This window comes from Anthonomus grandis, chromosome 2 (genome assembly GCF_022605725.1).
Source record: "Anthonomus grandis grandis chromosome 2, icAntGran1.3, whole genome shotgun sequence".
NCBI classification, from domain to species: domain Eukaryota; kingdom Metazoa; phylum Arthropoda; class Insecta; order Coleoptera; family Curculionidae; genus Anthonomus; species Anthonomus grandis.
In genome coordinates this window covers 21,753,628-21,767,588 of record NC_065547.1, presented here as the reverse complement: position 1 = coordinate 21,767,588, position 13,961 = coordinate 21,753,628, and the positions used below count along the sequence as shown (strand labels likewise).

Below are 13,961 nucleotides of genomic sequence, written 5' to 3'. Positions count from 1 at the left end.
CGTTATTTTCAACAGTAAGGGGTTGAAAGCGATCTAGTAAAGGAACCGAAAGACTAGAGAGGACAAAGAACTACCACTTGTTGACTGGGAAGGATGATGTGGAAATCAAAAGTAAAGCTGAAAACATCTTGTCGAACTTGCATTGTCTTATTTATTTAATGTAACACGACGTTTCGGTTGGTAAGTATCTCCAACCGTTATCAAGTGTAAACTGTTACTGGAGATACTTACCAACCGAAACGTCGTGTTACATTAAATAAATAAGACAATGCAAGTTCGACAAGATGTTTTCACTGTACCATTGTCTACCACCTTCAAAAACAAAAAGTAAAGCTGTCATTGTCATTTATATTTTCTTAACAGTTTATATTCTAATGATTTAATTTTCGACACTGACGTTTCAATATTGCTTCGATATTGAGGTTCCATTTCTCGAGTGATGTTACACCGCAGGGCCTTGAAAGCTTGGGCGATTTACGGAATGCTGAAAAAGGTTCTACTTCCCGACGATGACCGTAAGAGAGCGGAATTACCTCCTCGAGACTACATGGACTGTCAAGCATCTGATATGTCATATAAAATGCCCCCTTCTTTCAAGGTTCCTTAGCTTATAGACGCTTTCTTTTTACTTTTTCCAAAAAACTAAGTTTCATTAATGAAATTTTGCGAAAAATCTTAACAAAATTGATCTGTTCTCATTTTTCGCACAAAATTTTTTCACGCATTTAGTTCAGTGTGTTGTGTGTCAGGTGTGATTAGTTTTCATTGAGGCGTGCTGACACGTGGGATAAAAGAACATTTCTATGAAAGCAGTGAAAACAATAAATTGAATACCAGGTGAGTCATTAATATTATACGAAATAAGGACATTCCTTGGATCAAAATATTGAAAAAACTTCCTGTAAATCTATGTCAGAAAATGCTTCTCTGCGGAGACACAGGGCGTTGAAATTTTAATTTAATTTAAAATTTTTCTAAACAATTTGAAAGTAAACGTGAATAACCATATGAAATGAGGTATAACAAGGTTTTCTAAGGGGCTAAATCAAAATTTTTTAACGATCTATCAAAAATTTTCAATTAAATTCTTATAAAAACAAAGGTCTTTACAAAAGGGAAAAGTGATTAATATGACGTAAAACACAAACTAGGGGTAGAGGAAGTCCACAACAGTGGCATTCGTGATTTTATTATTGAATCTGATAGATGTCTGATTATTGAATTTGGAAATTTTTTTATATTTTATTTAATGTTTTAGCAAGCGTGTACAATATTGTCAATTTTTATTGTCTAACTTGTGAAATTTTTTGCTATAATCTCTTCTTATAATATAGAACTATATTTTGTGAATATTTCTTGTTTATTTTCTGAATCCCAGAACTATTTATCTAGTAGGAAATATATGGGTTTTTCATAAATTATAGTGCGCAAATAAAAAAGTGACAAATCGAGGACTTTATTTAATATGAGGATAAAAAAAAGTCGAAAGAACCACACATTTCCCACTAATTTTAAGCGCACGGTATAGCAGAGAGAAATTGAAATTTGTCGCCATTATCAAATTTTAAATTATCCGCTATTATGACGTCACAAAGCCATTTTCACTTGCGGTTAGTACTACTCCTCGACATTCAGAGGGTGCAACAGTCAGTCGACATTCAATATGGATTTTTCGTTATGGGTTTTCTTTTAGGATCCGTCTTATACTCAACACTTCCAGTTGATTTCAATTGAGCCAACAGTCTTTCAAAAGCAACCTTATTTGGATTATTTCTATTCCAAAACCTTTCAGCGTAGACGCGACCTGCCAGCAGGCTATTTTGGCCACACTCACCAAGAATAAATACCAGATCAATTCGTTCTTCTATAGGGTACTTTTCAATAATGTAACTTAAAAAAAACTTTAAAAGCTTCAATTATTAAATGAGAACTTTAATATAAGTAACTGATTAACCAATCTGTCATCTCCTACTAGTGAGTATTGAATAAAAAGCAAAAAATCAACATGTATTTTAAAAAATGTGAGACTATTAAATTCGAAAAGGTTTAATTATCACATTTATTGGTGATCTAAAACACAATGTGTTCCATTGAAATAAAGTCTTTGACCTTATTGTCTTGTAGCGCGTAACTCGGTTCAAACCAATTTATTTCCAACCCGTGTGAGTCATACCTACTATCCAACCACAAAAAAAATTACTAAGTCCAGACAAACAAATTTTGTTTTAAAAGATTCAGAGATTTGGTGGCCGCCAGCTTTTAGACAGTGGAGAAGGTAGTGGGAGAAATCTTAATAAGAGCGCCACTTGATTTAAATATTTTACACCAAACCCTGATATATTATGATGGTAATATAAGCCCCCCTTAATCAAGAAAATGATGACCTATATTTATGCTTGTACCTAGATCCTAAAAGCTGAAAATAATTTGGGAAAACTCAAATAACAATCCATAGGTCCACCAGATTGATATAATCATTCAAGAATTTACATAGTCACTTCCATTCATATAAAAAAATTAAATTCCATTGAGATATTTAAATTTTGATAATTATTCAAAATGTAATACTGTAGTAATTTTAAATAAATAAAAAAATTGATAAAAGAATTAAGAGTTACTTGAGGTATGCTTAAGGCGAGGCATTAGTAAAAAAAAAACAAATCCGCACTGAACTACTGTTCAAGGGGAAAATCCAAAACGTGATCACGTGTTATTTACAAGAAGTATATGTTTGGAGCCTAATTCACAATACCTCACTGGCCCTAAAATACCTTATACAAACTCTAGTCAAGTCAAATTAATCTAAATAAAACTTTTAAATGGTAAGGTTCGAATTTGAAAGCCCATTAATGGTATGTTAGTGCAATAAAACCTATTAACCAACAACCAACATTATGACTAAATATGTTATTTGTAGCAAATAACCGATCTCTTACAAGGTGATCTAGGCTCAATGTCAAAACCAATAATGTCGATGCTCGACTCAAATGAAAACCCTCAGGTTAATGTTAATAGACTTAGCAAGAACCCCTTAACGTTTTTGTTTTACATAAAAGAAAATAAACCCATAAAATTCAAATTAATAAATCAACCCCCAACCCTAAATCAAACCGTTCAATAAGAGAAAAATAAAATAAAATGTGCAAAAACTTGCGTCTCCTCTAATCTCTTGTGTATTTTGGCTAAGGTAGCTTAACTCGACAGCTCTGGAACCAGTCAGCTACAACCAGGGTAACGACCACATGGGCAAGTCGATTTCAGGCAAGTTCCAATCCAAAATCGCAGAGCCACAGTACAATGCTCAGTCCAGGCTGTGTTGAGGCTCACTTCAGCCGGTTGCCAACAGTGTTGGGATGATCAGAAGAAACCAGAGAATAGGAAGAGACCAGAGAATAGAGGAGAGAATGAGAAAAAGGAGAGGCCTCTAAGGTGGTGAGCGAGGCCTAGAGTGGGAGCAGCCGACCAAATCCAAAAATATCAGGTCAATCCGAAATCCTCTCGGCTACAACTTCCCACTAGACGTTCATCAAATTAAACCCCAAAACTTGGGAGGAATATTTTTACATTTAACCGAATTACCGGCAAGATGAACTTAAATTTTCCTTAAAACCACAAAATGTCGACTGTTCTTTCTGATAACGGGATGGCTACAGGCTGGACAAGGAACTGACAACTCACCAGACAGTGACAGGTGACACTGGCAGTGAACTTGTCACTCTCTTTCTCTTCGACACGATCTGACCCTGCCTCTTGGTGTACTAAACTACGCGGAGCCTCACTCTATCAAAATAGAAATTCCGCAATACTACAGCAAAACGATACTGCTCGGATACTAAAACATGGAAAACTAACAAAATTTTCCCAACGGGGCTACGAAATTCCAATTTTCCTCTTACGTCGCTCTGCCTGATTTATGACGCTCCGTCATCCGCCAAATGGAAACCAAACTTTAATGGGAAACAGCAACGCTGCCAAACCTCCACAACAACAAGTGTGTCAATAGTCATTACTGTCAATAACAGTCACTGTCAATCGACTAGTAGGGCTAGAAACCAGATGTCAAGGCACGTTTATTTACTAAAACTTAACTTGAAGAATTGAAGGGAAATATAGCAAGCAAAACTGGGGAGGCCAATTTCAAATCAATTAGGATACCTTGCACAACATGATTCCGCTATAGAAGAAAGTATTTGTAAGTTTTCCTACACTAACGGATCACCATCTAAAAGGTCTTATTTACTCCACTCATAGCGCAATCTGTGGCACAACAGCACCCTCTAGAAGTCCCTCCATACCCCAGACATATACCGGCCTTATAGAAACTCTTGACAAACAAATCAAAGGTCAGACAGTTCCCAACACCAGGTACATGAATAGGGACTAAGGAAACATAATACGACTAACTCCACAGAGGTGTACTGACAAGATAGGGTAGGTAAATACATTCCTAAAAATAATCAAACCCCAAAAGCCTTAAAAAAAAATAAATTGCATTACTATCAAACCCCAAATTCCATTTATAAAACTGTAAATCACACAACCCTTTCAAGCCAATACCAAAACCCATAAACTTTTGCCCGAATTTATATGAAATCCTATGTTACATGCTTAGGGCAAAATCTGCATGTAACAGTCTTCTAAAAACTGTAATAATTTAAACCTAATTTTTGAACCTAACGAATTTATTACGAAAATTGTCTATTTCGGAAACTTTAATGTTTAGGCTGGGTAAACCTTAATAGACGTACTTTATTTACGATTAAAATGTATTTACATTTAAAAAAACATAACTTTGATAAATTTCTTTTATAAAAATAATTTTAAAAGATATTTCTGGATCGCCCTCTCATATTCTCAATTTTTTTCAAATAATAATTCAAAATATTCCGTGTCTGTTCTTCCTGAAGACTGTTACACTCAGAGCAGACCGATCATAAGGCAACCTACTAGCTAAGGCTTCTGAGTCAAAGCAATTTTTTAGGTACAGTACGTAAATAATGTTTAATTATTCAATCATATTTCTTTCCACTAATACATTTTCAAGTTAAGTATCCCAGAAAGAGAAAAAATCTTAATGATTGAATAATTAATATAGTTTCATAAAGTAATTAATAAAAACTTTAATTAGATTCATGCTTGTAGTTAAAATTAAAAATATGTATGTATATTTCATCCATTTCCCTGTAAAGTAAATATATTTTGTAATTTGTAACCTTTCCGCAATTGAGATAAGTAGTTGAAAGTTGTAAATATACTTTTAATTAATATTAAATTATTATAATATTAATCTTTCAATACTGAATAATAATAATGATAGTTAAATTTCTCTTCAGATCCTTTTAAATCTATCATTTCTCACTTCTAATCACAAGTGAAGGACGCTTGTTAATTTGTAAATTATATGAATTCTGGAAAAATCATTAGAGAATCCGATCTTGATATAGCTTGGCTGTTTCATTAATTTATCTTATTGGCTAAAGGTGACTTGTTAAGAGACTCAAGGGTAAGAACCCTCCACTCGGGTATAAAATATAGCTAATTATTATTTTCTAATTTACAGTGGCAAGTTGGATTATTGGACGTGACTAATGGACTTGGAGTTTGATGGAGTGTCTCATGCCCGCCTGAGTTACATTTAGTTATAAGGTTGAGTGGTGTAATTTTAATAGGCTTATTAGTAGGTTTACAACAACCAACTCAGTCTCCAACACTCAAGGTTTGTCACTTTAATGATAAAAGTTATATATGTATTAAAATATCAAGCATTTATTTTCCGTCTTTAGTATCGTTATGTGTTGAGAAGTGATAGTTACGCTTTATTTCAGGTAACCACGGAGTTTACATGCCTGAAATCTCCTTTCTATTACTACTACCACTACTACCATGATTTTCATTTATGCAATTTAATATATAGTCTATACCTCTTAAAAGAAATACCCCTTAAATCATAGCTAAAAGACTTGTAACTAAGTACTTAACAACCGTATCTAATTTTTATTCACAACAAATTTAATACTCTTTGATATTTTGGGATTAGCACTGTCACTTCTGTCTAATAAAGTGGACAGGTATTCCTAAGCCCACCGCGCATTTTACAAGCTCCCAAAGAAAAAGATGCATACTACTGAAGTTGTTAAAGTTGTATTTTGTTCATCTAAGAGCGACAGTAAATTCCAGCCCTGCCAGCTATTTTATGCAATTAGGATTACGAAACTTCTGTATTCACATCGTTTAACTGGCAAGATTAGCTAAAAGTTTTCGAGCACGTTTGAACAATTAATTCCACCGTAAATGGTGTTTCTGCTATCGTTTATATTTATTGAATACTGATACGCTACTAGCACATACTTTTAAAACACTCATTATTTGCCTCATTAACAAGAAAGAAACTGCAATCAACCATATTTCAACAAGGTTAGCAAAACTTCAAAAATCAATATTTAACATGTATCGCGAGACGAATTTCTGTATCGAGAGAATTATTTTTTGTGTTCTTATGTTAATAAGTTATTATTTTAATAGGTAAGTACTCATGTACTATTACAAATTGGATCATCCTGTAAAAGAAAAATTTTATTTATCAAATTTTATACCTTTATGTTTTGGCTATTGAGGGTAGTTCAGTTTTGTTTTTGGTAAATCTTTGAAAAAAAAATATTGATTTCAATTTTTTAATTGAGATTTTTAAAAGATTTTTCAGTTTGTTGTTGATATTTAAGTAAAATTAGGTAACCAGTTTGTAAGTAAAGGACGAAAATGTCAACAGATAGTAGAAGGCAGAATTATCAATAATTAAGTGTAATTAAAAAAGCGGGAATAGATCTTCGCAAAATTGTGAGACACTTGGAAATAAAAGAATCTGGTCAAAGGAAGATTTTAGGGATATGAAGCACAGAAAAAATCTTTTTAAGAAAGCTTAATTAAATTCTTTTGATTTTTGAAAGTTTTTGAAAAAGTTTTTTTTTTAAATTAAGAATCCTAACTTTGGCTTGTCAGCCATTCATTCGTGGATTCGTAGTTTTGAGTGTTTGTTACATATTGTCTATAGATTACCATTTAAATGTTGGCAAGTTAAGTCTCCTGAAAATAAGGTGCTCTTCGAAAATCGAAAACAAAATATCAAGAAAGAATTAAAACTCAAAATGGGCCTAATTGTAGACAAACCCAAAACAGGCTATGGATCCACGAATGATGGAAATACAGCTAGGCGATTTTTTCAAAATCCAGATTTAAGTTCTTTAATCACTGAAATTGATAAAATATTAGTTTTTAAATTTTCACAAATTTTAAGAATTGTGTCTATAGGACAAAAAATTAAAATACCGAAATTTGAACAACTTTTGACGGATACCAGAAAACTCTACATCGACCTATACTCTTGGTATTACATGCCATCAAGTGTGCATAAGCTCCTAGTGCATGGAGGCGAAATTATTAAAATTTTTTAGTTGCCAGTCGGACTTTTAGCTGAGGATGCTCTTGAAGCACGGCACAAAAAGGTTAGAAATATGCGTCTAAATTATTCAAGAAAACACTCTAATTATTCAAGAAAACACGCAAATATTAATAACCTGAATAAAGACACGGATGATTCTGATCTATCGGAAAATGATTGAATTTAATAATAAGTTGTTTATTTTGTCGTGTTTTAGAACTCTATATTTTTTAATTTGCTTACAACTCTTTAATATTTAATAGATACTTATTTTTTTTCTCATACTCATAAAATTTAGCTTTATATAAACAATTATGTTTTATTGGCTCTCGTTATATATTTTTTTGTTATTTTTATGATCTTATCTCTCGCTCTTCACTTATATACTCCTATCTACACAATGATTATGCCGTTTATATTTAGTAATTAGTAAGTATAAATATTAGTAATTTATAATTTAGTAAGTACTCTTCGTTCTTCAGAAATAGCTAGTGTCACCTAAAATAGTAGGAGAGCCACTCCTGAACTGGTTTACCTTAACGATACTATTGCGGTAGGAAAATTGTTTGAGAATTACATGAAAAATCTAGAGAAAATGTTCTGGATCAATCTACAAGGTTCTGGATCTATAGTTAAGCATCATCTGTTTCAAACAGCTAAAAATTGGGCAGTTCACAAAGACAATCATTATTACCGATACTATATGGAGGAATCTGCCGACATTGCAAAACCATTGACCAGGCTGACAAAAATATCAATAGTCCCGAGACTGTCAGGATGCTGTAGATCACCTAATAGAGGCTTTGACAAGCGCATCTATCCTAAGCTTATATCTGATGAAAATTTTATATATGATATCTTATACCTGAAGAAAAATTTGTATTGGACTTTGACGCTAGCAATATTGACTCCTATACGGTTGTCCCAAATCTAGGATGATCAAGAAAAAAAAGTCATTGATTATTTTAATAATACGCTCTCCAAGCTAGAGCGTAGCTATTGCTTCACCCTCCGAGAGTTGCTGCCTATAGTCAGAGCATTGAAGCACTTCTACAAGTACCTCTATGGGAGGACATTCCTGCTGCTGACTGTGCAGCTTAAAAATAGCTGTTCCAGTTTTAAAATCCGGATAGTTAAGTGTCAAAGTGGATCGAGAAGCTACAAAAGTTTTACTTTGACACTGAATAGTGAGCAAGAAGAATCAATGGATATGTAGATGGCCTATTAAGAAGATCCTATCCACAGACTGCAAGCAATCGGAGGGAAGATGATAAAGATGCTCAATTGCTCCACCACCATCGTCAATAATACTTGGCAAAATAGGGATCTTATAACAGCCCAAGAGGAAGATCCCGATATCCAGATCGTCTTGACCTTGATGAAGAAAGGGAAAAAGCTAAAATGGCAACAGCTTGTCAAGTATTCTCTCAATGTCAAGCTATATTGCGCACAGTGCAACTTCCTAATTTTGGAAGATGGGTTCTTGTCGCAAAAAATAGTTGAGCACGACGGCAAAGAGGAAAAAAAGCAAATCAGTATGCCTAAATGGCAGATTTCGGAGTTGCTAAAGGAAATCCGTGCCAGTGTGATATCTTGAAGTAACAAAAGACTGTGGGAAAAGTGAAAGAAAGATTTATTGGGTCAAAAGGAAGGCAAACGTAATGGGATAGGAAATGCGTTGTATGTGCGGTAAGTAATGGATCGGAGAGAAGGCAGAACGTTTTGATGCATCAATACAATAGTAGGAAGTTCCTTAGAAAGGATTACTATTGTTACTACGTTGCTAGTCCATTTACTGAAATCGAACTGAATCGTCGCGATGGACTACATCAGCTTATGGGTTAAGACATACCTTACTATCGCCAACGCTTTAATAAAAGAATGTATTTGCCGATTTAGTGTACTTTTGGAGCTAAATTGAGACCAAGGACGTAATTTTAAGTTTCTGTAAGATACTAGAATTAATAAAACAAGAACAACTTCATAACACTCTTAGATAGTACGGTGAAATGAATGAATGAAACCATTAATCGGTATTATGTCGAAGTAGTCTCTTACGACCAAACTTCCTAGGATAGATTTCATCTATATTTCTGCTAGCTTATCGATCGGGCATCCATGAAAGCACAGGAGAGTGTCCGGTTAGAAAAGTGATAGGAAAAAACTCCGCCTTTCATGTGATCTGAAATTCCAAGAACCTGTGTTGCCGGGAAAGACCACGCAGATCTTCCAGCATCAAGTTTGCATTTCCGTTTAAAAGACAAGCGATCGAAGATGAAGGAGTATGTGATGTCAATGCCAAATACTAGAGGTACAACAGCAGTGACTTGGTTAGTCTTTATGACTTTAGAGACGGAAGGGTCTATCACCTAAATGTCAAGTAAATGTCATTTCATCCTGCGACGGAAACCTTATCATGGAAACCATAAGGATACTGAGTTGCGACAAATCCACCCAGAGTCGGATTTGACATGACATCGATGTATTCATGCCCCTTCATTCTAATAGCCAAAATAGTCGGTCCAGCGAAACCTGTGAATTGCAGCAAGACTTGTTTATTGCTCTAGCTGAGTATGTTCTGGCACATCTGTGCATATCGAGGAATAGCTTAGGCTATCCGCAAAAAGTTCGAAGAAATTGAAGAATTGCGTCGTTAACCCTAGAGTCGGACAACTACTTTGGGACGCTTTATGATCTTTAAAGGAAGAGTTGCTTGGCAAGGACCTGGAGAGTCTGGAAATTTTTAAGCTGGCATGCGGGCTCGATAACCTGGACTGGAGAATGGTTTGTAGTATGTTAGAAGTGATATACAGGGGTGCAAGTTTTGTTGTACTGTTACACTCCTCAACGTTGTTTTTTGGAGAAAAGCGTTGACTATTGTTTCTACAAGAGGTTCAGTTGCATAAGGGAACCTTCTGCCGATATCGATTTTCAAAGATGGTATGGTATTTCTAGATGAAATCATTACTATCTTTATAATCATTTCAGGATAAAATGAGCTTATGGAGGGGGCAATGTAACCATATTGACAAAACCGCGAATATATAACCCGCTCTCCCTCATTTCGGAATCATCGCGGTGACACAAGCAAGCACATTGCACGATATTTTTTCAGACACATGAAAAGGTAGCAATTCTTGGAACCGGGACCATGGTCTAGCTAGTATATAAGAGCTCGCTGCCAGAAGGCCGGTTCAGGTGAGGATATTAGCGCGACTTTTAAATCGCAGAAAAATAGATATAATATAAATAGAAGCAAATAAATACGGTTTAAATAAATATTTCTAGTAGTCTTAAGTGATCGTTTTTAGCGTATATTATTTTTAAACTGTAAATTAGTTAACTATTTTTGTTCATCGAGTATTTTAATTGACACTTTTACGAAGGGTGAAAATGCTATAAGAGTTTACTTGTTGTCTGTTGTTTGAGCTCCGATACTTGTATCTATGTTTTGTAAAATATTTTTCCCCTTATTATTGAGAAATATCCCCTTAAACTTCTTAAATTACATGTGGTTTTAATATGATTGGACACTTCTGGACTTGGACCATATTTTCTCGTAAACGAAAGTTGGTAGTTTAAATATTGGCAAACAGTTCTTAAGCCTATAGGAAATCCCGTAGTCTCAACAGCATATTTGAAAAGTTTAATCAATAAAAAAATTGTTGGTAATGAGAAAGTGTTAGTAAGAAAACCGTTAGTGAGAAAAAATATCGAGAATTTGCAATAAACCCTTATTTATCGAATTTGCATTAAACCCTTATTTATCATGTTTAATAAAATAAAATGTTTGTTTTGGTGTCTCCTACCCTCCGAGTGAGAGTCTAATGAGGATCTGTCATCAAAACTACATTTTAAAAATTACCTAAGTGCCTACCTTATCTAGCCTTACCTAGTACTTATCATTACTCATACTATTATTATTATTATTACTTATACATAAAATGAGCTCATAAGATTGATCATTGCCGGTCATAATTACCTATTCTATTTAGAAGCCATATCTTTGACAACAGCCCAATAAAAAATAATTATAATAATTTTGTTCAAATAATAAAGATTTCCCAGGAGTTGATAAAATGCTTCGATAAAAATATTTAAGATATATTTGGAAAAAAACGTATTACAAAAATATTTATATTATATAAAATGAATACTGCGTGATGTTGCGTAATATGTATTGCATACATGACTGCATAACTCAGTCGCTCAAAGTTCAAGGTTTTATTATCTTGCTATATCAATTTATCTTGCATATCAATATGATTATATGTCTATGACAGATTGTAATATTAAAAATGCTATTAGTAATATACTTTAATTTCCAACCAAATCATCTACAATGACAAAGTAACGTCACAAAAAGAAAAGAAAAATATATAGTGATGATTGTAACAAGCATTTTTAAATAAAATATATAAACATCTAAATTATAAAATTTAAAAACAATATAAAGAAAAATATACAAACAAACAAAAAATGATACATTGTCATAATTAAATAGAGGTAACGAGTAGTAAGGTAACGCCTATCTAGTAACAAAACCATTACTTTTATAAAGGATTAAAATTTTGAATGCATTGTGTAATTAATTTTCAATTATGTGCAAAAAGTCACCATTTTTATTTTAATACATTTCTGAGCACACTTAAGCACGCGTCTTGTAGCTTTTAAGATTGATCTTTCATCTATTAATCCAATTATTTGCCTAATATGTGTTTAGAGTTCATGAACGGTTCTGTATTTTTTTATACACTTCATTCTTTAGGTAAGCCCAAAAATAAAGACGAATCAGGTTACGTGTCGGAATCCATTTATGGTTAAAAAATCTATTAATTATTATTTTTACACCATTTTCTGCCTTTCTAAGTTATCATTATCCAAATAATCTTCCAGCGCTTCAGATCTTAAGAGATCTACATATCTCTCAGATCTGGGGGTCTTATTATTTGTGTTGATACTTAATTGATTAAAAATTTTTGGGATCAGTAAGAAAAAGATTTTCTTGGGGCCAATAGTGTATCTTTTTATGTATACCATATCTTTGTTTAAAAAATTTGTTTCATCGCTCCAAATTATATAGTTTAAAATATTATCATTTGCTTCATATACATTACGTAAGCAGCTGCAAAAAGCAAGTCTTTTTTCGTTATCGCCAGGCGACAATATTTGTACTGGTCGATACTTTCATGGCACAAATTTGTATTCCTTTCTTAAAGCCCACCTAGGTTCACATCGTAAGTTTTTCTAAATCTCTAGTTTAGGTATTCATATGAGCTTCAAAATAAAAATATCAACATCCTCGCTTACTATAAACAGGTTCCTTCTTCTAAACGCGTTTTTCTTATTTTTTAATTTTCTGTCGATTAAAAAGTATCTTGGGTTTGGTTACGCGTCTAAAATCTTTGGTGTTTCCCTTCTTGGGAAAAGTTTGGTAGCGAAAGTTTTTTCTCCACAAATAAAATACTAATTCTAATAAAATACTTCCCCTACATTTTTAATATTACATTGACTCCAATTCATAAGGGATTTTTTAAAATTCTAATTTAAATATTCTTTTTATTTATTTACATCACTCCACAGATTTATATCCAATTATTGAGTGTGAAGGAAAATGACAATAAAAAAATATTAATAATATAACTCAAAAACTATCGATTAAAAAAAACTTTATATAAAAAAAAAGATCTTTATTAGAAAAAATTACAGTTATACATATAAATATAAGAACAATTGATAATTAAGAAAAGTGTACTTTTTAATAGCTGCAACACTACAGTCAAAAAAGTGCCATTGATCTTGACCAGAATATGTGCTGTTGTATATTGATGTTTTTCCTAGGTCTTTATAGGTAATACGTTTGGGGGGGGTTCTGGATGATATGCGAGGCAAATGAAAATTAAGCTGTTCTAACATTTTAGGCAAATCAATCATGTTATTTAACAATTTATATGAAAACTGCAATTCAGCAACTTTCCGCCTTTTCTGTAGTATAATAAATGAAAACAGTTGTATGTGTGGTACCAGTTTTTGGGTACACTCCGTGGTACGTTAGGCATAGAAATTTCAGAAATTTTCTTTGGATATTTTTAATATCATTAATATGGTTTTGGTAATAGGAGGACTAGGGTTGAGAAGCATAAGATCTGACATAAGAAAAATATAAAAGTTTTAAACGAAGAACATCTGAGATTCTGAGAGTTGCATATTATGAAACCCAATATTCTGTAGTTACGTTTGACAATACCTGTCATATGTGATGGAAAGGAAAGAGATCTGTCAAAAATTATCCTCAATTCTTTAAAAACTTGATCTGGGACGTTAACATTTTTAATAATATAATCGTAAAGAAAGTTAGGTTTTTCCTTAAGCTAAAAGAGGCAACATTATATTACAAGAATTGAATTGACTTGACTGCGTTCAAGGACAAGATATTGTTTTTGCATACATATACATATGTTTATAAAGCTGTAAAAAAACATCCTGGTAACAAAGTGGCAGACAAAATGTGGATTTGAGGACTGTT

The 13,961-nt window shown here is 33.0% G+C and overlaps 1 protein-coding gene across 1 annotated transcript in view; it reads left to right on the top strand.

Annotated features, from left to right (window-relative positions):
• Positions 1 to 5,918: 5,918 nt before the first annotated feature.
• Positions 5,919 to 13,961, top strand: part of LOC126750724 (myrosinase 1-like) — an 86,928-nt gene continuing 78,885 nt past the window's right edge. Inside the window, exon 1 of the mRNA XM_050460436.1 lies at positions 5,919 to 6,522. Within this exon, the coding sequence (XP_050316393.1) occupies positions 6,446 to 6,522 (77 nt within the window). The 5' untranslated portion in view covers positions 5,919 to 6,445. The remainder of the gene's footprint in view (positions 6,523 to 13,961) is intronic.